Source organism: Solanum stenotomum, unplaced genomic scaffold, assembly GCF_019186545.1.
Source record: "Solanum stenotomum isolate F172 unplaced genomic scaffold, ASM1918654v1 scaffold21218, whole genome shotgun sequence".
Taxonomy (NCBI): Eukaryota; Viridiplantae; Streptophyta; class Magnoliopsida; order Solanales; family Solanaceae; genus Solanum; species Solanum stenotomum.
The window spans coordinates 4,957-29,882 of NW_026026429.1; the positions used below are offsets into that span (position 1 = coordinate 4,957).

A 24,926-nucleotide genomic window follows, 5' to 3' on the forward strand; every position below is an offset into this window, starting at 1 on the left:
AGAATATTTACATATATACATAGGTGAGAGAATCAAAACTAACTGACTGACTGTCTATGAAGCCTCTAAAATACTGAGATGGATGTTGGGACAGACCCCGCAACACCCTAATAAAACAAAACTAAGAACACAAAATGATTGAGTCCTCTGGAATGCAAGCAGGCTCAGGATCAACGACGTGCTAGATGCTGATCCGGGGTACCTGTATCTGCATCACCATAAGATGCAGGACAACTGGCATCAGTACATTGAATGTACGAGTATGCGAGTTGGAAAGCTAAACCACAACTTAAGCTTGAATATAGTACAAGAGAACACTTACCTTACCTCTGTTCGACTCATAAATAACTGAAATCAATATATAAAGCAATAAGACATATGAAGTATACAAAGCTTGAAAGATAGCGTAAACAACTTGGCTCATTAATGATAAAACAATAACAAACTTAACTTTACTTATATAGAAATAATATAACTTTAGTGGGAGATTCTTTAACCGACAACCACCACTATGAGCCCTAGTGGTGGTACAACGTTTTACCTCACGTTGCCCAAGGGTCATCCTATACCTGGTCGTGATATAGGAAGCTATCTTTACTAAGTGGATCCACTAGCTTAACTTTCGTGATCATCTAAAAAGTATGACCCGAAAAAATCCTATGTTGGCCGCATGGTTCTTATGGAGAGTTGAGTTAATATGAACTCGTGTCCCCAACTCGGTTCTCAAGACTACTCCGAAAAATATACTTTAGATCATAAGTATTTCAAACACATCTTTCTTTAGTTTGAGATAATTGCTCAAAATCTAGCCCAAAGGCTCACTTGGAATCGATGTTCCTTTCTTACTCAAATGTAAAAAGAAACATTTAGAAACTTCTTCGGGAAATACATAGTTCCCTAATAACTTTTGAGAAAATGGACTCGACTTTATGCTCTTGACTTAACTTGAAACTTGAGACTCTTCACTTGGCTTGAACTCTATACTCTTTACTCGACTTGAAACTTGAACCTTAAAACGAAGGTAAAACGTTTAATAACGACTCTTGAAAAGCTTTAGAGACTTGCTTGAACTAACTTCTTAACTTTGCTTGACTTGTCTCTAACTTCACCTTAACTTGATACCAACTCGCCTTGAATTGAATTATGCCTTGAAGTACCTTGGAGTGTTGGAAACAACTAGGAAAAATAGGTACAATACCTAGGAACATGCATGAGAAAGTATGAAAAGAATGGGGGAACTTGGCGTCCTTGGCGCTCTGCAAGGCGCGGAGCGCCAGCCCTTGAAGCTCAAAAGGGACCTGCTGGCGCTCTGCTAGGCGCGGTGCCCCAAGGGTTTCAACTCCAAACACTAAGGATCATAAAATCCCTCAACATACAAGAGATTTAACTCAAAAACACAATCAAATCATGTACTAAACCAACAAGAACTTCCAACAACACAACCAACAACTTCAACAACACAAACCAACAATTTCAACAACCCAACCAAGCTTTTCTCGAAAATAAAACGAGTTTGGTGTGTGGGAGAAAGGATCAACCCAACACTATGAACTCACATACCTAGTAGGGATCACCCTCGACGATATCCACGACGATCCTTGACGAAAATCCTTGCTTGCTCTTCTCTTTCTCCTCTTCTTCTCCATTTCACTCTCAAGCCCTAGCTCTCACTCTTTAAAATGGGACAAGATGATCCAAAAATCAGCCTAACACACAATGTAACCCCAAAAGAAATAGCTAGGGAAAAGACCAAAATGCCCTTAAAATTTCCGGACGGATTCCCTGCCAACTGCCCAACTTTCAAAGGGCATAACTCGCTCATACGAACTCGGAATCGAGCAAACTCAGTGGCGTTGGAAAGATCATTCCAAGGGATTTCCAAAAATAACTGGAAATACTCCTAACTCATCCTGATCTAGGATTTATGACTGCTCAAAGTTGGCCAAAAACTCACTTTTTCCCAAACTTTAACCAAATTTCCAGATTTTTAATTCCTTCCAAAAATGACTATTTCCGATTTCCAGCTTCTCTATAGTTATTTCAAATTGTCGGATGTTACAATATAATCCACAGAGACAAATGATGAGTGCAATAACACTGCAGCTTGAATGTTGTCAAACTTGGCTAGTTCAACAACCACCTTGCCTGTTAAGAAAACAGAAGGTCAGAATCTTAGACAACTAAAAGAAATTGACCCTATACATCCTACGCAAGCAAGGGATGAAAGATCCTAAAAGAGAAAGCTGAACAACATACCACCCCAGCAAAACCCTGCCGCTCCAATTGCAGATATGCCTTTATCTTTTAAAGCTGCAATAACCTGCTTTGCATCTTCAAATCCTTTATCCTAGCAGAACAAACGAAAAAATGAATGTCACGGCGGTGAGCCCGATAATATTAATGTTGCACAATAGCATTCCCAAGCAGTATCAAGTAAATGGATGGAAATCTATGGCAATATTACAAGAAGAAATCAATCAGAAGGCATACTGTTCCATGTGATTGTAACCAGACTTGTATAGGCTTCTCTGTATTTTCAGGATTGTAAGGATCCCCAAAAAGAAAATCAGGAACCATCACATAGTAACGCACAGCTGCAACTTTGTCAGCAAGCTTCCTACATAACAGCAGTTAAGGATACTTTGTCACCCCTACTTCTTCCATTGAAATGTTAGCAAAGGGATACAATGACAAGATCAGTGGATCACCTGAATTCTGTAATTCAAACTTCATTTTATATAAGGTAAAATCTGTATTCAGACTTCTCTCTCTATTCTTTTTTTTGGTTCTGATGGATTTGTAGTTGTATTTGGTATTGCTGACGTCTAAGGAGCAAAACCTAAAGTTATCATCAGGTAGAAGAACCCTAGGGCGCCGACTTTTTGTTTTCTTAAAAAAGAGTTGTGGTTGATAAGTAGGTAGCAGTTTGTTGTCTCGCAATCCATTCATATTAGTACTCATGGTATTATTTCATTAGTTTCTTGTCCTTTGATTTTTGTTACTCTTTGTTGTTTATTGTACCTCTATTGTCTTTTGATTTTCGTTACTCTTTGTTGTTCCTTGTACCTCTATTATCATATTGTTGTATTGTAGTTTTTGTTCTGTTACTATTTGTTGTTTTTGATGTTATATGATGTTTCTTATACGTCTGTTAGACCGTTTCTCCTTTTTCTGGACTGGTTTTCCTTGAGCCAAAGGTCTATCGGTATCAGCCTCTCTACTTCTAAGGTAAGAGGTAAGGTCTGGGTGCACTTTACCCTCCCAAGCCCTGTTACACTTCAAATTCGAAAGAGAAATCGAGATATCTTTCCATGGAGTCGGTGGAATGGAGAGAGAGAAAGAAATCTTTTATTTCATCTGTGTAGAGTCCTCTTTCTATTCAATATGCTAAGTTCCATATATATACACAATGTACAAACTATAATAAGCTGAAACTAAGTATACTATAATTGATATTTTCTAGTAGCTTCTAAGTATTAACAGCCCCTCGCAAGTTGGAATGGGAAACCAGACCAAGCTTGGAGTAAAAAGTACGATGAAGAACACTTGGAAGAGACTTAGTTAAGACATCAGCAACCTGTGAGCCACTGGAAATGCTATGAAGGGATATGAGACCATCATGAAGAACATCACAGACAAAATGGCAATCAACCTCTATATGCTTTGTCCGTTCATGGAACACAGGGTTCTTAGCAATGTGAATGGCAGAGGTGTTGTCACAGAACACAGCAACAGGGGCAACAGAAGGAATACACAACTCTGTTAATAAACGAACAAGCCAAACAATTTCTGCAACCAATTGGCGAAGGGCTCTATATTCAGCCTCTGCCGAAGATAGGGCAATGATGGGTTGTTTTTTCGACTTCTAAGAGACAGGGCAACCACCTAGAAGTAAGAGATAACCACTAACGGACTTGCGACTAGACGAACAACTAGCCCAATCAGAATCACAATAACCTTCAAGAGAATAGCAAGGAGAACTGTTGAAGAAAAGACCCAAATCAGGGGTGCCAGCCATATATCGAAGCACATGTAGAGCAGCATCATAATGAGGGACCCGAGGCTGGGACATAAACTGACTCAAGTGTTGGACACTGAAAGAGATATCAGGCCTTGTATGCTGGAGGAAGTTCAGTTTGCCCACAAGTTTTCGATACAAAGATGGATCAGGTAGAGGATCCCCCGAGTCATTCGCAAGCTTAATATGGCAATCCAAAGGAGAAGATACAGGACTGACAGCAACATAATCAAACTCATGTAAGAGATCAGTAAGAAACTTCTGTTGAGTAACCAAGAAACCATCGGGAAATCTGATTAATTGTAAACCCAAAAAGTAATGCGCCTCACCCAAATCTTTGTTCTTAAACTGATCATCCAGAAAAGATTTGAGGGAAGCAATCTCTACCTTGTCATTCCCAGTAATAAGAATATCGTCAACATAGACAGCCACAGCAGTGAAGGACTGGTTCTCAGACTTAAGAAATAAAGAATAATCATTCTTGCTAGAACGGAAACCCTTGGACAACAAAGCAGAAGAAAGTTTGGCATACCATTGCCGAGAAGCCTGTCGTAATCCATAAAGAGATTTATTGAGCTTGCATACTAAAGTAGAAGAGACAGAATCAGGATGAGGAACTTGCAAACCAAGAGGTACTTTCATAAAAACCTCTTCTTCAAGATCCCCATGCAAAAATGCATTGTTAACATCTAACTGATGGACCACCCAACCATTCTTAACAGCAACAGTCAAGAGACATTTAATGGTGTTCAGTTTCACAACTGGGGAAAAAGTGTCGGTAAAGTCAACTCCTTCTTGTTGGGTATCACCCCTAATCACTAGTCTAGCTTTGTATCTCTCAATGGTACCATCAGCCTTCTGCTTAATCTTGTACACCCATTTAGATGAAATAGCCTTCTTACCAGGAGGAAGAGGGACAATAGTCCAATTGTTATTTGCCTGCAAGGCCTCAAACTCCTTAACCATAGCTTCCTGCCAAGCAGGACTGGAAACAGCCTGATGATAGAACTGGGGCTCATGCAAATCAGTGTCAATAGGAATAGAGATAGCCTTGGATGTAGAAGCACTATAACAATAATAGTGTTGCAAATGAGGAGGTGGAACTGAGATCCTAGATGATCTTCTCAAAGTTACAGGAGCAGGAGCAGGGGAGACAGCAGGAGTAGCAGTAGAAAATGAAGGGCCGGGAGGAATATCAGGATCAGGAGATAGAGGAAGATTAACAGGAGCAGTGGGGAAGGGAATAAAATAATCAGAAACAACTGGTGGAGGAGGAGGAAACATAGAAGGAGAAGAAGAAGAAGAAGAGTAAGGAAAGGTGGTCTCATGAAACATGACATCTCTGGAAAAGAAAATTGTCTGCTTGTCCAAATCAAGGAGTTTAAATGCCTTTTTGGTCATGCTATAACCAAGAAAAGCACAAGTGATGGATCTAGATTTAAACTTATCCCTATAAGGCTTAGGGACTGCAGCAAAACTAAGACAACCAAATGGTTTGAGGTGTGAGTAGGATGGAGAAGTATTATATAAGAGACCATAAGGGGTGTTATTTTGTAACAAAGGTGAAGAGAATCTGTTAATAAGATAAGTAGCAGTGAGGACACACTCACCCCAATATTTGAGAGGAAGTTTGGATTGAAATAACAAAGAGCGAGCAGTCTCTAATAAGTGTTTGTGTTTCCTTTCCACAACACCATTTTGTTGTGGGGTATGAGGAGTAGATGTTTGATGAACAATGCCAAAAGAAGAAAAGAAAGAAGATGCTTCAGTGCTAGAACCCAACTCAAAAGCATTGTCAGATCTTAGAGTTTGAATTCTAGTATGAAATTGAGTCTGAACCATAAGGATGAAAGCTTTGATAAGGGAAAAAGCATTTGACTTAGTAGACAGTAAGTGTGTCAAGTCGCTCTAGAAAAATCATCCACTATGGTAAGAAAATGTTTATAGCCATTGTAAGTTTGGGTGTGGTAGGGTCCCCAAAGATCAATGTGAATGAGCTGAAAAGGGCATGATGTTTTGATGGAACTTTCAGGAAATGCTAGTCTTTGTTGTCTAGCCATAGGACACACTTTACAAATGAAGTCTTGTTTCTTAGGTAATTGAGCATTTATATCAGCAATGGATTTCATCTTATGATACGACATATGGCCTAATCTCAAATGCCAAAGTAAAGCAAGATCACTCTGAATAGAAGAACAAACAAAAGAAGGCATGCATGTAGACATTGAAACAGAATCAGAAACAATATGGTTATTTAAAGAAACAGTAGTGTTATTGTCAATAGAGGTAGTAGAAGTAGCAGCAGCTTTATTATCAACACAAGTAGTAGCCGCAATGGAATTTACATAATGGGAAGTAGGAAGAGACTTGGGATGCAGAATGTAGAGCCCTTGAGACACTTTACCAAGCTCCAGTGGCCTCTTCAGAGAAGGGCCCTGTAGAACACAAGTAGAAGTAGTGAAGTAAGCTCCACAATTGAATTGGACTAATAACTTGTGTACAGAAATCAAGTTATACTGAAAAGAAGGCACATAAAGAACATTTGTTAACACTAAGTCAGGGGACAGAGTAAGTGTTCCAGTACAAGTAACTTTCACCATATAACCATTAGGCAAAGTAATGAGATAAGGGATAGGAAGAGGAGTGATGTCAGTGAGGAAAGATTTAATCGGGGTCATGTGATTACTAGCACCTGAGTCTATGATCCAAGGATTATCAACTATCCTAGACATGTGGCAAGCAAGAAAACAACAATTTCTAAAATCAAAAGTGCTCACTAAACCTGCATAGATGGCAGAGTCAGTTCCGTTCTGGTCAAGGTACGTATTCTTCATCTGCTGTAACATATTCATCATGTGAGTCAACTGATCTGGTGAAAATGGAGCCACATTAGAAGCAGTAGCTTGATTCGACTTCCCTGAAACCTCAGACTTCGCATCAGAGTGTGAATCAACACCCTGAACACAAGCAACAGCAGACCTCCTATACGAAGTGGAAGTTGCAGGGGTGTTGTTGTGAGAATTATGCTGGTTAGGCTGAGAAGAATTCTGATAGTGAAGCTTCCTACAATTTCCAATAACATGACCAGGTTTCTTGCAATAGCGACAGAACAAATTGTTCCTTTTGTTGTCAAAATTCACCTTCTGTGGATATTGAGGCCTAGGAGGATAAGGGGGTCTGTGTACCCCAGCTGAAAAAGAAGCAGCATCTGTGTTAAAAGAGGGAGTCACAGTATGCGCTTCAAGCTGACTCTCATCATTAATCAGCATAGAATAGGCAGTATCCACATCAGGAAGTGGTTTAAGCATCAAAATGTTTCTCCTGACTCCTGAATAAACCTCATTTAAACCCATCAACAACTGATGTAATCTTTGTTCCTCTTCCATCTGTTGAAAAACTTTTTTGCAACCACATGTGCAATCAGGATATGTAAGTGAATATGCAAGTTCATTCCATAATTTCTTGATTTTGGAAAAATAGGAAGCAATATTTGAAGACCCTTGGGTAATGGAAGCAATCTCTTTCCTAATCTGATGGACTTTAGTCCCATTCGCCTGACCATATCTCCTCTCGATATCTAACCACAGCTTATCTGCAAAATCGGTGTACATAACACTCTCCCTAATCTCAAGTTCAAGACTATTCAACAACCAAGCAAGGACCATATCATTTGCCCTTGTCCATGGCTCGAAAAGAGGAGTATTTGGAGCTGGTCTATGTAGGGTTCCATTAATAAGCCCTAATTTGTTCTTACAAGAGAGTCCTATCAACATGCTCCTCCTCCAACTCCCATACCCAGTGCCATTGAACTTAGTAGTGACTAAGATTGTGCCTGGGCTATCAGAAGGATGCAAAAAATATGGATGCGAAGAATCGACCGTGAAAGGAGTAAAGCCTCCTGTCGACGCACTAGCAGCAGTAGGTGGAGAATCTGGCATTTCGCAAACAAATAAACTAGGAAAAATTGATCAATGAAGAGGAACACAATACCAAAACACTTCAGCAACGGAATAAAATATTCTGCAGCAGATCAGAAAACCTTCATCGTCATCTAGAAATCAATAGTAGCCTGAAACCCTAACTTCTCATCTGTGGTATGGTGGAACTCCAAAAAAAATTGAAAAAAAATCGTAGCAAGGGTAGCATCGCTCGAAAGCTGAGGTGAAGATTTGCACAGTCACCTGCTTTGATACCATGTTACACTTCAAATTCGGAAGAGAAATCGAGATATCTTTCCATGGAGTCGGTGGAATGGAGAGAGAGAAAGAAATCTTTTATTTCATCTGTGTAGAGTCCTCTTTCTGTTCAATATTCTAAGTTCCATATAAATACACAATGTACAAACTATAATAAGCTGAAACTAAGTATACTATAATTGATATTTTCTAGTAGCTTCTAAGTATTAACAAACTCTCCCTTCGATTTTATAATTTACTGATCATATATGCTAAAATTAGATGTTCCAGTTTACTTTGTTGGGAAAACACTATAAAGAACTAACAATTTTGTTTCTCTAGTTCTACTCCTAGCATTTATAGAGTGCGCTTATTGGAGAGAGATTGATATGTTAACTAAAAAATAAAAGATTAAAAATAAATAAGAGTAAATTTATCAATTACTATCATCATGCGTGCGAATTCAGATCTAATCAGATCCATATATAAATAAAAATAACGGAAATTTACCTGAGAGGTAGATGCAGTGAATATTTTTCGACGAACGAGGAGTCTCATGATACGAAAAAGATAATTCATATGTGGAGATGATGAACAGTCGATATTTGTGGCTATTTGTGACAAAGTGATTTTTTGGTCATTATAAGAATGAATAATACCAGCAATACGAAGTTCCACTGCACATTTTATGGCCATTGAATCTACAAAAGCAAACATATATTTTGATATTTCTACTTGAGCATTTAGCATTATTATTTCTTCTTCATTCATTGAATTAATTTCTCCCATTTTTGCCTTTTATTTGTTCACTTACTAAAGTTTGTTAAAAGGATATACTCAAGTTTGATAAAGTTGTTATGTATATATAGAACTTGTAGTATTACTATACATGACTAAGCAACGTGGCTCACAAATAATTAAGGTGAGCCCACCTCTTTAATTACGAGTTCGACAGAATTTCAATAATTTTAACGTATATTGTGGAATATGTGTTTGGTACGAAAATGTTTTCAAGAAAAATACTAATTGAGTTTTTCGTATCTATTTTTTTTCGCAACGTTACATGATAAAAAATACATTATATTAAATTTTTTTATATATAATCTAGATAATAACTCAAATATGATTTGCCAAGAATATTTAACAACTTGCATTTCTTCGAGAGATTATTGTTATGACTTTAACTCGTTATCTCTTAATAATCACACGATAATAATTCTTACAAAATTTAATTTGTATTCAAATATATAGTATGATATTAAATCACAAAAATAGTACTCAAAAGGAATTAATTCCTTCCGAGTATTGTCTTTGTGATTTTATATCATACTATATATAATTGAATACAAATCAATATTGAATATAACTCAAGAGAACATTGAAAGACGCAACACCAAAGTGAAGAAATTTTGGTCTACCTCTAATTCCAAGATGATGATAATAATAATAATAATAATAATAATAATAATAAGGGAAAATACATTAAAAAAAAAACTCCTGAACTTGACACGAAAACTTACTTTAGTACTTAAACTACGCGGGTGTTTATATACCTCCCTTAACATCTTTTATGTGAATTATTTTCAACCCTCCAAACACCAGCCTTGTGTGCGTGTTGTTACAACTTAGAACAGCGCGTTAGTCATCTTTTAACATTTTTTAAAAATTAAATTTGCCCCTCCAACGGTAATATCCGACCCATTACCCATTTGAAGAACAATCTTCACTTTTGAAGAACCCTAAATACCTCTTCTCCCTCACCAACCCAATCATCCAAAAAATGGTGACCTAATTCATTATTTTTCTCAAATCTTAGCTCTTCAAACCTAAAAGTTGAATGTTTAAAGGAATTGTTCTTCAAAATGTAAGATTCAAACCTATTCTTCTTCATCTATTATTTTGATTTTTCTCTCCTCCCTTTTTCTTATTTTCTGTTTTTTTCAGATTCTCGTTACTTCTTGCACAAAATTGTAGCACACAATGCGATCAATTAATTTGACAAATCTTTGTATGGAAGAAGATGATTATACTACGAAGAAAAAAATTTATTGTAATCATGGACTTGTGGTGCGTTTGAAAACATCTTGGACTTCAAATAACCCCAAAAGAAGATATTGGTCATGTCCTTATTATGGGGTAAAGATCATTTTTGTTTAAATTTTTTTAGCCGATTAAGAATTTGATTAACCACTAATTCCTTCATCCTTTTTCATTATTGAAGGGTCCTAGATCTTGCAACTTTAGGTGTTGGAAGGACAAAGAAAATATTGATCCGAGGTCGAAATTTGTGATTCCTAAACTAATACAGAAATTGGGTGAGCTTGAGAATATATTAGAATCCTCTCAAACCTCAGTCACTGCATTTGAATTGGTTGAGATTACTGAAGAAGTTGACAAGCCGGGAGATTTCAAACAAGAAGATGATTGTCTAGGTATGAAATTGAAAATGTTGCAAGAAGAGGTTGAGAAGATGAAAGTAATGCAAAATAAATGGAGAAGAACATGGCAGAATGTGCTCTTTTTTGTTGTAGCTTGTTGTTGTGTTGTGGTTATAGCTATAAGCTATTGGTTTTGGGTGATATATATGAAGAAAGGTTCAATGAAGTTACCTTAAGTTGTTGGTGTAGTGAGATCAATGTTGGTGTAGTGTAGCACTATTTATGTTGTAACTAATTAGGTGCAAGACTCTTTTGTAATGAGTTCTTCTTATTCTCTTAATGTAATTTGGTGGTTTGTGTATTTGTTTGTGTTTTATTTACAACTGCATTCGCTAAATTGCAGTCATAATTGCATAATTGTACACATAAAAGTAATGCAAAACTGGCTGCATAATTGTTTCAAAAAGAGACAACTAAAATATCAAACTAATGCAATCACAACTGTATAATTGTTTCAAAAACAAACATAGATCAAACTAATGCAGTCACAGCTGCAACATAATTGTTTCAAAAACAAACAGATCAAACTAATGCAGTCACAACTGCATAATTGTTCCAAAAACAACTAAAATATCAAACTAAAGCAATCTCCATATCAAACTTCAGCAGTATTGGACCTTGTTCTCATTCTTTTGTTTTCTCTCATCTCTTGAAGACCTTGTTGAGTTACAATAACCTTTCCTTTCCATTTTAAGCCTGATCTTGATTTATGATGCCCAAGATTTCCAGTCACTATTGAAGAGTTCATAGGCATTCCAGGAAAGATTCACAAAAATATGTTGTCTTAGATGCTTCATAAGTTAAAATTGAAAAGTGTGTAAATAATTAAGACAACTTACATTGTGGATTGTAAAACCACTCTGTGTATGTAGTATCCCTATTCCAACCATTTTTGGCCTCTTCTCTCCTCTAGTAGCAGTATGAACATCAGTAGCAGTAACAGCTACATCAATTCCTCTTCCCCTTCCAGCTACACCAGTTGTAGTTCCTCTTCCCCTTCCAGCTAAACCAGTTCCAGTTCCTCTTCCCCTTCAAGTGGCACCAGAACCATCAGCAGCAACACCAATCCCTGTTCCATTTCCAGTTGCAGTTCCTCTTCCCCTTCCAGTAGCACTGGCCTATAACATATGTTGATCAACAAAAATATTAGACTGATTAAGATGTAAATTAACAACTAAATGAATTATTATAAACATTACCTATTTTGTAGAACATCTTGGGACCTCTTCCTCTCTTTGTGCTTGATTGTGATTCAGTTGGTGCTTTAGAAGAACCAACACTTGACCTTGCTGAACTAGTCTCACATCCTCTCCCCTTTCCTCTTCCTCTGCCTCCATTAGCTTGATTATTCAAATGACAACCCCTCTTATTATGACCCTTTTCATGACAAAGACTGCAGGTCATCTCAACACCTTTCTTGGACAATTTTCCTGTTTTGTTTTTATTCTGCTCCTTTCTCCTACACTTTCTAGGCCTTTCTGGTAGCGTTTTTATAATGTGGTATAACAGAATGGTTGGTCGACTGTGGCCACATTTTCATGTTAGTAATTGGTTGAATGTAGTGACCATAGACCTTGAGATAAGTCTCCTTGCTATACCAATGTGCAACATAGTTAATGGGCTCCAATTTTCTAAAATGAAGTGCAGCTATAACATGGCAACAAGGTATACCTCTTAGCATCCAAGATCTACAAGTACATGTTTGATTGCCTAGATTCACAACAAATGTGTTACCCCAGCTGTCTTTAACCTCAAAACCATATTTACCATTCCATTCAAGGTTACACTTCATTGACTTTGTTGTGTTCTCTGTCAATACCTTTAGGGCCATTGGCGATATGTTTGTTATCCAAGTATCACAGAACTCCCTCAATTGTCCTATTCTTCTTATCACTTTGATCTTTATTTCTTCAAGCATTATGATGATCGTTTTGTGTCTTGGCCCCAAAATCCATGAATTAAAGCTTTTAGCCATGTTGTTGTCAACATTATCATAACAGCTGAAAAACTTAAAGTATAATTTAGACCACCTCTCTATATTGTACCACAATAAGTCATCACATATTTCAGTGCCTAACTTCTCCATATGATCCAAATTTCTTTCCAATTCTTGTTCATATGTAGATTTGGCACATCTCCAAAAACAATTTCTTCTTTCAATGCCTTTCCACTTCTTAGATCAGTTGGCTAGAACATGTCTTGCACACATTTTATGTTCTGCATTTGGCAGAAGATCTTGAATAGCTTTGTCAAGACCGTTTAACAACAACAGTTAGAATAACATGAGATCTAACTTAATGAATAAATGAAAAAGAAAATAAATAAATTAATTAAAAAGAAAAATAAAAATACCTTCTGTATATCAGTAATGGTTGTCAATTATGTTCCATCTCCTAGCTCAAGATCATGTCTTACAAGCTTGATAAACCATTTCCAAGTGAATGTGTTTTCAACCTCAACAATTGCTCATGCTAGTGGTAGCATTTGATTGTTCCCATTCTTACAAAGAACCACAAGTAATTGACCTTTAGAAATACCTTTCAAGAAACAACCATCAAATCCTATACATCTTCTAGCTCCAGCTTTGAATGCCTTCTTAAAAGCATCAAAGCATATGTAAAATGATTGAAACATTTTTCTGCTGCCTTCAAAAGTTTCTTCACTAAGTCTCACCACACATGTGCTGCTTGGATTAGTCTTTAAGATCTCATCTCTATAATCTAAAATTCTTTTAAACTCTTCCACATGATCACCCATAATTTGTTTCAACACAATGTTTTTAGCTTTCCTTGGTACAGTCCTCCTTACATACACATTCAACGCTTTCTTCACTAAAATTTAAAACTGAAAAACTCTAATGCCAGGTTCAGAAATAATTCTATCCTTGTAGCTTTCTGATATGTACTTTGAATTCACCAATTTATTTTTGGTTGTGCCAATGCATTTATGTATTGGATTATAATTCTTCACCACAAAATCTCCTGTTCTTGAATCAATACTTCCGAACAACAACCATGGACAACCAGCGGTACACTTTACCCTTACTCTAGTTGCATCATTAACATATTTATCTAATTCAACATGTTCTTGAACTGCATATCTAGTAATAGCTTCTCTAAACTGCTTAACACTTTCAAAAGCAAGACCAGTCTCCCAAACTATTAATTGATAGGTAGGATCAAATACAACTTTCTTTTTATTTCTTTTTGTTCTTGTTTTTCTTTGTTTTCTTATAGGTTGTTTAACTTCATCTTCCTTATTAACATCTTCATCAATATCTATTTCAAAACTAACAGCTTCATCTGAATCAAAGTAGGGCTCATCTCCAGCTATCTTACCCTCAAAAGTAGTTTGTTCTTGGATAAATATTCATCATATCCCAAATCAACTCTTTTTATTTTCCTAAATCAACTCCTCAGATCTAGGGCCCTTTTATTTTTTTTATTTTAGCAGCTCTTTTCTCTTTCCTAAGATTTATAACCTCCTCATGAACATCACTACCATACTCATCTTCTCATTCATCAGACAAATCTGCATTGTCTGAATCATCACTTGCTTCTATTTCACTTTCCCAATCAGACCCAACTTTTGGAATATCAGATGCAGCAGCAGAAGAAGAAGTACCACCCAAGTCTTCTCCAACACTAACAGAAGTACCATCCAAGTCCTCTCCAACACTAACAAAAGCCCTACCCAAGTCCTCTTCAACACCAGTAGAAGCCCTACCCAAGTCCTCTCCAACACTAGCAGAAGTCCTACCCAACACTTCATCCACAATAGGTTCTTTAGGTTGTACATGTTGTGCAGCCTTTTCAAATCCTAAACCTTCGCTATCCTCAAAAGTTTGACTAGATTCCTTATCAAAAGTAGCATTAGATTCCCCACCCACATCATTTAGATATCCAATTTCGGGGGGAGGGGGGCACAACAGCTTCTTCAACTAAATGAGTCACATAAAGTTCAACAATATCTCCATTTTTTAATTGATGTACAATACCCATAATATCTCTATCACTTTTAACTTCAAAAACACGTCGACATTTATGTGGTTTAATATAAACAACACACGCAGAACAGTTATAGCCAATTTCTTTAACTATATTAACAAATTCAAAGTAGGACAATTTATCAACATCTACATCAAAGCAATCAGTGACAATACCTCCTTCATACTTAATACGAGATTTTTGTTGTAGTTTTCCACCATGGTGAAACCTTAAGGTAAAGTACACATCCATCGTCAAACTGAAAAGATAAAAAAAAACTAAGCTTTACGAAAATTCTAAACTCAGTCAAATGTTACAATAATCTAAATGAAGATTACTAACCTGGTAACTTTGTTTCTTCGCGCAAATCCTTTGTTTCTTCACGAAAACCTAAACTCAGCAAATCCTTCATGTTAATGACTTGTTATTCTTCAGATTAGGTCTTTAGATTTGAGAGAGATTTAGGGATATCTTTTTAAAATTGGGTCGGGTTGTATTTTGGGAATGGGTGAGTTATATAAAACGGGTAAGATATTTTTAAAACCCTTAGCGACGTGGACCAATGAAAACGCGTGTGTGTAACAATGCCCAGCCTTCAACTGGGCTGGTGTTCAGAGGGTTGAAAATAATTCACATAAAAGATGTTAAGGGGGGTATATAAACACCCGTGTAGTTTAAGTACTAAAGTAAGTTTTCGTCAAGTTCAGGGTTTTTTTTTTTTATGTATTTTCCCTAATAATAATAATAATAGTACGTCTATATTAAAAAATAGTATGATAATCGAAATTTTCGAATGCTGAATCTGCCTCAAAATATTAATAAAAGAAGTCCAAGAAAGAAAAGTAATTAAATAAGCTTGAATACACTGATAATTCCTTAAATTTGTATAAAATTTTCCTATTAGACATTCTTCTTGGCTCATATTTTTAAAAAAGTTTCTACCTGTTTTATCAAATACTATTACGTAGATATATAATTAAGTTAATCACATAAAATGTGTCTCCTTTAATTATACACATACACATCAATTGAAACAAACCTGAGTTTTTACGACTTATTAATATGTAATTAACTTATTTATGCCACATGTGCTTGAGAACATATACTGTGGAAAAGCTTTTCCAAGATTTCGCATTAGAAATACTTAATCATATGTTGAGGTGCTTAATGAAATTTACTAACAAATTTAACAAAATATCGATGTATCTTGCAACTAAAAGAAATGAAACAAGAAGCTCTCATTGAATACATAGGAGAAATGATCCTACAAATTAGACCCTACACTAGGGAATTAGATGAAATTAAGAAGTACTATATGTTACATATGATATTTGTTGGAAAATTGATAACATAACATATAGTTATTTTTTTTTAAACTAATGATTAATTAAGGTACAGGGTATGACTTGTTATGACACATACATTTGTAAGCAACAGGACAAGTCTCAGCTTCTTCTAATGATGAACAAACAAAACTAACCATCACTAATCTACAAGGTTTACATGATCCACATGCATGAGAACAATCTGGTAATCTTGATCCTGCTACTTGCAATGTATCTGCTCTTTTTGCCATTACTCCCCTTGCCAATGTTGTCTTTTTAGTTGGTGACATGACCATATGTCTTTCATCTAAAAAGAAAAAAGAAAAAAAATGAGCATCATTAGCAAAACGTTTATGTGGTAAAGAGAATGCAAAATATTACGATAACAATAATATATTCAGTGTGATCACATACGCTCTATTCGCCTTTAAATACTTGTTACGTTTCGTTTTTCGAAAGTTAAACTATATGAACTCTGATCAATATTTCAAGTTGTACTATTTTCTTCAATCATATTGACATGAACTACTTATAGTAGTTTATATGAGAAGAATTGAACTTATTTTCGGGGGACAAATTTAAGGGGAAAAAAACTTTTATAACTTATGATCTTAAACATGTCATAACATTTGTGTGGTTATTAAAAAAATTCATTGAAGATAAAATGAAAAGTTTAACTTTCTATTCTTTGCAAGTATAAAAAAGATAACATTATGAAGAAGTGTGTCACATAAAATAAAATAGAGGAAGTAGATATTTGGACGAAAACAATTATTCATCAATAAAGTTTATAAAATAGTTTGTTGATAAAGAAAACTAAAGAGTTGATTCTTCGAATATTCACTCAACTAATAAGTACTTAGTTATTATCTTAAAAAGTCGTTTAATTTTTTTCATTTTTAAAAGAAAATTTGAATAAGAAAAAAATCTTACGACTTTCTGAGATAATAACTATCAGTTATATAACCATCATCTAAGAAATAGAATGCTTGGAAGAAAGAAAAGTTGATCATACATGAGTTAATCTTGGGAATATGCCTTGCATTCATGACAATTGGAAGGAAAACAAGAAGAATAATGATCATAGTTGCAATATACTTGAAACTCCTCATTGCATACATCCTTAATTTGTTTTTCTTCTTCTTCTTCCTCTTAAGTTCTTTGATCACCTTTGTTGTTTGATAGTTATGAGGGGAAAAAAAAACAAGATTAATGTTTTGTTGAAGGAAAAAAGAAAGAAATGCATGGATATTTAAAAGAGGTAAGAATTGAAGCAAGTCACAGGCAAGAGTGAGAGATATAGCAATAAGCTAGGTCACATGAAATAGGCACATTCACACTCATTGGGCTTGAGAACCCTGTGAATCACAGTTTGACACACTTCCATTTTTCGTTCTGTGCACTGACAGTGTAAAAAATATTTTATTTTACATCAATCATATCGCTCAGCTTGTACTGACAGTCTTAAAGATATTTACTCAATCAGATCACTAATAAAATAATTTAGAAGGAAGTTTTTATTATTAGACAATGATTTAATTTATGTAATATTTGATAGTGTAAAAAATAATTTATTTTATATCAATCCTATCGCTTAGTTTGTACTAACAGTCTTAGAGATATTTACTCAGATCACTAATAAGATAATTTAGAAGGAAATTTTTATGATTAGACAATGATTTAATTTATGTAATTGACAATGTAAAAAATATTTTATTTTATTTCAATCACATCGCTTAGTTTGTATTGATAGTGTTAAAGATATTTACTCAATTAGATCACTAAAAAGATAATTTAAAAGGAAATTTTTATGATTAGACAATAATTTAATACATGTAATTGACAGCGTAAAAATTATTTTATTTTACATCAATCATATAACTTAGCTTGTAAGATAATTTAGAAGGACATTTTCATGATTAGCCATGACTGATTTAATTAAATTATATCATTGAGTGTAATGATTGTTTACATTATCAACATAATTTAATACTTTGACTTATAGCCTTACCATTTATTCCACATGATTACCTAGTCAATGCACTATTAAACAGATTTATATGTAATTATCTTTTAAATAATTTAATTGTGTAAATATTACTTGATTAATCCGTAGAATTTAAGCTTCTCGAATAAAATAACAATAATTGATCTGTAATATGATAAGTGGTTTTAATTTACTATTGTAAGTATTATTATATCAATAAATTAAAATATTTAATGTATACTCCATTTATTATTTGTCCATTTTCCTTTTTACATGCCTTCAAAAAATCATATATAAAATGAGTATCTTTACTAATTTACCCTTTAACTCTTTTTGATGTACCCTTTATTAATGCAACAAAATATTTTTAATTATATTGACAAGTAATATGAGACGGAGAGAATACTACTTAATTATTTTTTTGGAAGTATGGTGATTAATTTATGGTACAAAAATTTACTATGACAAAGAAATGTTGTTTAACGTGAAAATTTGAATGGTGAGTTGAAGTTGGTTTGTCAATTTTCATGGACCAGCTTTAAATGAAGAAAGCATCTATTATAATAAATATTATATTGGTAAAATTATGGTAACATGATCTCAAAGATGAAAAGTAAATATAGTAAAGTTATGAGCTTAGTGTACTCTAATGTGACTGCTATAAATGTTTTTTTTTACTCACACAAAATTAAAGTAAAACTCCAGAATGTGATTTCTATTGCACGTGATGTATTTATTACCTTGGTTAAATATTAGAGTATTCTTTTATAATTACTTAAATTGATAAAATGTCCATACCCCATGTGAATATTTTCACATGTTTTAACAAGTTAATTGAATTGCTTTGACACATCAAATTGAGGTTCTATATTTATCTATTTAGCGATTGTTTGGAGTTCTATATATCTTTTCTCCGTTTCATATAAGTTGTTTACTTGGTTATATATAGACGTTTTAAATTATTTGTCAAACTATTATTCCCTTTGATTTAAAATACTTGATGTTTAAGAAAAAAAATTATTATTACTCTTTTATCCAAATTGACTCTTAATTGTTTTGAGAGTCTAAACAATTTATAAGTTCTAAAAAATTTCTTTCAAAGTAGTGGATAAAGGGTAAATTATTTTAATTTTTAATTTTATTTATGATTTTTTAAAAGGCATGTAAAGGGAAATGTGAATTACTAATATGAGACAAAGAGAGTTATTAATATACACGAATATATTTATTATCTGCACAGATATAATTAGACAAATATATTGTATATGAGCAGCTACACTTACTAAGTGCGCAGATAAAATGTATTTCACTATTTTTTCGAATGTGTATATATATAGTGTATTCCGTATATAGTATATGCGTGAATACACTTATTATGCGCGCGAATGTATTTCATTATTATTATGTACATGACTATAATATATTCTGCTACGTTTTGAAATCAAAACACTGTTACGTTTCGTAATGAAATAAAATCTCATTATTTTTCATAAATCTAGATGCAAATAACGTTATTTACAAAAAAAATCTCTTTTAACAACACCACAAAATTCAATCCAATCAAATATTGTTTTTTTCGTTTCTTGTCTTTTTAATTTCATGTTGGGCTTCATGGTGATGGAGAAGCCCAATCTAAGTATAATGGGCCGTAATGTTTTTAGATCCAACCTTTGGTTGATGTTCAGTGTATACACTTATTATTCACTTCCAAAAATTGAAATAAGAATTATATATATCCTCTTGATCTACCGCAATCAGCCTCACGTTGTGCCTGATTGATGATAATTATTCGGTATCTAGTATCCATATTGAAGTCCGACTAAATTCAAATTTGCGTTCAGAAGTCCTACATTGGGGGATAACACAATCCCTAACAAAAACGACTCTGTATCCAAGAGAATTCAAATTTGAGACTTTTAATTAAATATGAAGAAATACTTACCACTTAAGCACAACCCTTGTTGGTGGCAGAAGATTCAACATAATGGGGGTAACTGAGAATAATTAATCACAGAAAAATACAAGAGGATAAATAAAATATTAAAACACGTGCTTAAATTCTTTGAAAACTATGCTATTATTTAATGTGAATAATTATTTTATGTATTATTCCATATGATATTTTATGTTAAGCAAAATTTTATTAGTCTAGTGGAATAAAAATAATACTTACTTAGGATTTAGCTAATGTTGTCCGACGGTCATTTTTGAAAACATAAATTCAATGTTTTAGGATTTAATAAATTACATCCATTAGTCTCAACTTCTAGATATATTAAATTGCTTCATTTTACAATATATTAATATATTTTACTATAGTCTTATTTCTTCACTTATGGAATGTCAACGAGATTTAGTTTAATAGCGACCCCATCGATGGTTCTTATGACAAATATTGAGGACATACATGACTAGGACCAGACACTTTTCAGCGCGGTAGATTGTTATTAAAATTCTACAGAACTTTATAATTTTTTCGTATGAAAAAAATATCATTTTTTCATTGATTTAATAAAAAAAATATATAAAAATAGTCATTGAATATTTTTCAGTGAAAAAATACTGATTTTTTAGTAGTGTTAGTTTTGCTATTTTATAAACAAGGAAAAGGACCATATATTGTTCAACTGTTATCTTGACGTTATAAAACTTAACAAATATAACGATTTCCCCAAATTGACCAAAATTATTCAATTTCATTTAAAATTATTCATTACGAAAGAAATCTCAATTAAATCTGACCAACAACCCATCAATCATTTCTACTAATATTTTCTTTTTAAGAAACAAACACCCCAAAGGAACATTTGGTTTCAAGATGACCAAATGAAAACAAAAAAAGCCTCCATATCTAGTCAAATATTTGTTGCTTAAAAGAAGTTTCTCCCTTATTTCTTTTCTTATTTATTAAGTATTATACTTAGAGACCATTCCTTTATGTTGACTTATATGAAGTGAAAACAATTGAAAATTTCATCATGACCGTTCATTACATTTTTCTTAAATTCTAACTAATCCAATAAATGTTTTGAATATGACCTTCTTGACTTTGACTACCAATTTTAATATTGCACTACTATGTCGACAAAAAATAACAAAAATGGTCCATTATGTTTGAGTGTATGTTAAAAAAAATAATCTTAAAATTAAATAGTTTTGATCTTTTAAGTTTATCAAAGATGTTAAAAGTCATATGTCTGAATGGACAGTCGAAATAAAGAAGTTTGACTGTTGAAATTCAAACTATATCATATTAATTAGAACAGAGTAACAATTAAAATTTGATAAATATTTGTTGAAAATAAAAACTACTCATTATTTTGTAAATTTAAAGGGCCAAAATTTATTCAAGTGATACTTATATAGACTATTTTGAACCTACTTTTAAAGACAATGTACCATTTTTGTCATTTTCTTATACTAACTCATTTAATTTATTCAAACAACCAAGCCGCCTACCAAGTACGAAAAAATTGGCAAGTACAGTCAAATGAACCTATATAGATCTAACACGTTTATTAAAATAAAAATATCATCAATAATTTAACCAAATAAATACACAATTCATCAAGACCAATTGATATATATTCATAGCTAAAAATTTACTCTACCACCAAAATCTCTCCATACCAATATTTTCCACAGTTAAAAGCAGGACAAACTCGGGATCAGAGCACTAGCTATGACAAGTCTAGTACGAAACACCCCGTTACGTTTTAGCAGACGGGTGGATGGATACGAGCCGTTGGATCAACCAGAATGTACGGAAGCTTCGATGCAGAATGATGAAGACCGTAGTCATAGTGTTCGGAGAACAATTATGAAATTAAAGAGGAGTGTAAAACAAAGAAGTAGTCCAATTATGTTGAGTTCAATTAGTTATAGAAGGGAAAGGGCAAGAAAAAGAAATATATTTTTGCAAAGCTATAAATTGGAATCTTCAAAGAATTTAAGGAAGAAGAAATTGAAGAAAATAGTTTTAAAAGTGAAATGTGCTATGATTTCTGTTTTTTCTTTTATGAGGGCTCATAGTATAAAATCTTGTACTAATTCTAATTCTGGTACTGGTGGTGTTTCTCCTGCTAGAGTCATAAAATGTTGTTGATTTTTTATTTTTTATAATTGTTTATTGGAATTAATAGCAAATCTTCGTATGTAATAGAACATTTATTTGGGTCAAGTTGTATTATTTGTGAATGATGAAAGAAAACTTCAAGGCAAACAAACATCCAATGTTCTTCGTCGAGAATTTTAATAGTTCAGTTAGTTAATTAATTATTTAAACTTTCATCTTGTCAGTGAGAATTTGATTTTTGACCCTCATTTTCTTTTAAAAAAATAAAGTTCATTTAATACGTGTTTCATAGTTGTGGGTGGTTCTACTAGATAGGGAAGAAAAAAAAGAGAGAAGTTTGATCTCATCTTTGACTCTATTTTCCATTTTCCATTTCCCCTTTCCTCGTCTCCTTTAATTTTGGGGAATTCATATCATGACGGTTTAAAGAGGTGAATTCAGAATCTAAATAATATAAATTTTCAAATTAGTTGTGACATTCCTGACAAAGAATAGACTAATAAAATATTGATTATAAATACTTGTGTATTTATTATTGTCACTTATAAAATATAAAAATATAGCAAAAATCATATTAATCACTACTAAATAACCGCCATAAAATCCTTTATTTATTGTGATGAAAGCTAATGATGTTGTGTTGGAGCATAAAAACAATTAATAACTGTGTAATTCTATAAATAAAATCGTTTGATGAAGAGAATATAATATAAATATACACAAATCTTATCCTTATTTTTAGATTAAAAAGTTATTTTCCATAAATTCTCGATTCGAAAAGTAATAAAAGGGAATCAATCAAATTGTGTTGGAGCATATAATTAAGGAATAATTATGATTACTATCTTATAGTTATCTGCAAAAGAAATAATTAAGAATAAAGGTAAAGAGAATATGACCTTTTAGTGCCACTGGTTACCATCATTATGCCTAGCTTACTTATCTCACTTTCCCACAATATTCAGTTTGTTATCAGTTTCCTACCTGCAAAATAATGTGATATAATCCACTTTGAGTTATATTTATGTTTTTTCTTAAAAAAAAAATACTCTTTTTACTGATCGAAATAATCATAAAATAAGTAAGAAATTATTATTTTTCAGAAAAATATTTAAACGATACTAAATGTAAAAAATGTAAAGGCACGCTATTCATTTTTTATTTTAATTATAAATTTTGGCCTTTTTAAATGGTGATGAACTGTTCCTTTGACCCCAACAGGACCACCCAAATAGACAAGAAATCAGAGCGTGCACTTAACTAGGACATGAGCAAATGATAATGCTATGATCATGCCGANTTCTATAAATAAAGTCGTTTGAAGAGAATATAATATTAATATACACAAATCTTATCCTTATTTTCGATAGGTTCTCGATTCGAAAAGTAACCAAAGGGAATCAAATTGTGTTGGAGCATATAATTAAGGAATAATTATGATTACTATCTTATAGTTATCTGTAAAAGAAATAATTAAAGTATAAAAGGTTATAAGAATATGACCTTTTAGTGCCACTGGTTGCCATCATTATTATGCCTAGCTTTCTTATCTCACTTTCCCACAATATTCAGTTCGTTATCAGTTGCCTACATTTAAAAAAAAATTATTCTCTTTACTAATCAAAATATCATAAAATAAGTAAGAAATCACTTATTTCGACGATACTAAAAAAAAACATGTAAAGGCACGCTATTCATTTAATTTTATAAAAATAAATTTTGGCCTTTTCTTTTCCAAAAGGGGTTTAAATGGTGATGAATTGTTTCTTAATTTGGCCCCAACAGGACCACCAAAATAGACAAGAAATCAGAGCGTGCGTTTAACTAGGACATGAGCAAATGATAATGCTATGATCATGCCAATGCATTATATATTTAGAGTCGATTTGAGTTAGCTGATTAAGATATCTGAATCTAAACACATGATTAAAATGTTGTTTCTAAATCTTAATGTTTATATTCACACTATCCAACTTTGTTGAATTTGTTTTTCAATTTCTGAATATCAAATATATATATATATATATATATATATATATATATATATATATATTGATTTAAAATATTGGTTGTTTTCTAAAGGCATAATACATAAATATGACTCTTAACTTAGCTTCAGCAGACAACTATATCCTTCAACTTTGAATGTGCACACGTAGACACTTAAATTTGTATAAAATTAAACAAGTAGACACATGTCATGTCCTACATGACATAATACACGTAGAACGCCACATAGTACACAAAATTGCCATGTAGAGTGTCATATAGGACAAATGTGTCCATTTATTCAATTTTATACAAGTTTAGTCGTTTTCTAAACTTGAGATTGCTTTAAAATATTTCATTTTTTAGAAAATAAAAAAAATTATTATTACCACTTTTTATCCAAATTGACTCTTATTATTTTTAATTACTAAAAATATAATATTTTAGGCAAAATGGAGGATAACTTAGACAAGTACTCATATAGTACCCTTTTTTTAAATCGCGGTGTCAATAAGTATCAAATAATTCGATTCACCATAGTTAAGAGTTAGGACAAACTAAAAATAACCTAATATTTTTATCTCGGTAATTTAAGCTTGACAAACACACATTTTTTCTTAATTTTTATTTTTATTTTTATTATTATTATTATTATTATTATTATTATTATTATTATTATTATTATTATTTTGGATGGGTGGAATGAGTTGACGAACGTGATAAAAATTAATGGGCTAATGGTTATGACCTATGAGCATAGTGGAGTAGCAGTTATAAAAGCTGCTTCTAATATTTTTCGTTAATTTCATCTTTTTACCTTTTTTTCCCTTTAACTAACTTTATATAAAAATAAAAACTTTATTACTGGTGGTTCAGTTTATATATTCTTCAGCCAAAAATATTTACTTTCTCTTTTAGCTGAAAAGTGAAAAC

At 32.9% G+C, this 24,926-nt stretch overlaps 1 protein-coding gene and 1 pseudogene across 1 annotated transcript; both read right to left on the reverse strand.

Annotated features, from left to right (window-relative positions):
* Positions 1-11,116: 11,116 nt before the first annotated feature.
* On the reverse strand, positions 11,117-11,968 carry LOC125850949 (uncharacterized; annotated as a pseudogene).
* A 4,031-nt stretch (positions 11,969-15,999) lies between these two features.
* On the reverse strand, positions 16,000-17,123 carry LOC125850954 (protein EPIDERMAL PATTERNING FACTOR 1). Its single transcript, XM_049530776.1, has 2 exons — positions 16,958-17,123; positions 16,000-16,249 (listed from the first exon to the last, which is right to left on the reverse strand). The coding sequence occupies exons 1-2, from the start codon at positions 17,061-17,063 to the stop codon at positions 16,005-16,007; spliced, it is 351 nt and encodes a 116-aa protein (XP_049386733.1). The 5' UTR covers positions 17,064-17,123; the 3' UTR covers positions 16,000-16,004.
* Positions 17,124-24,926: the final 7,803 nt, after the last annotated feature.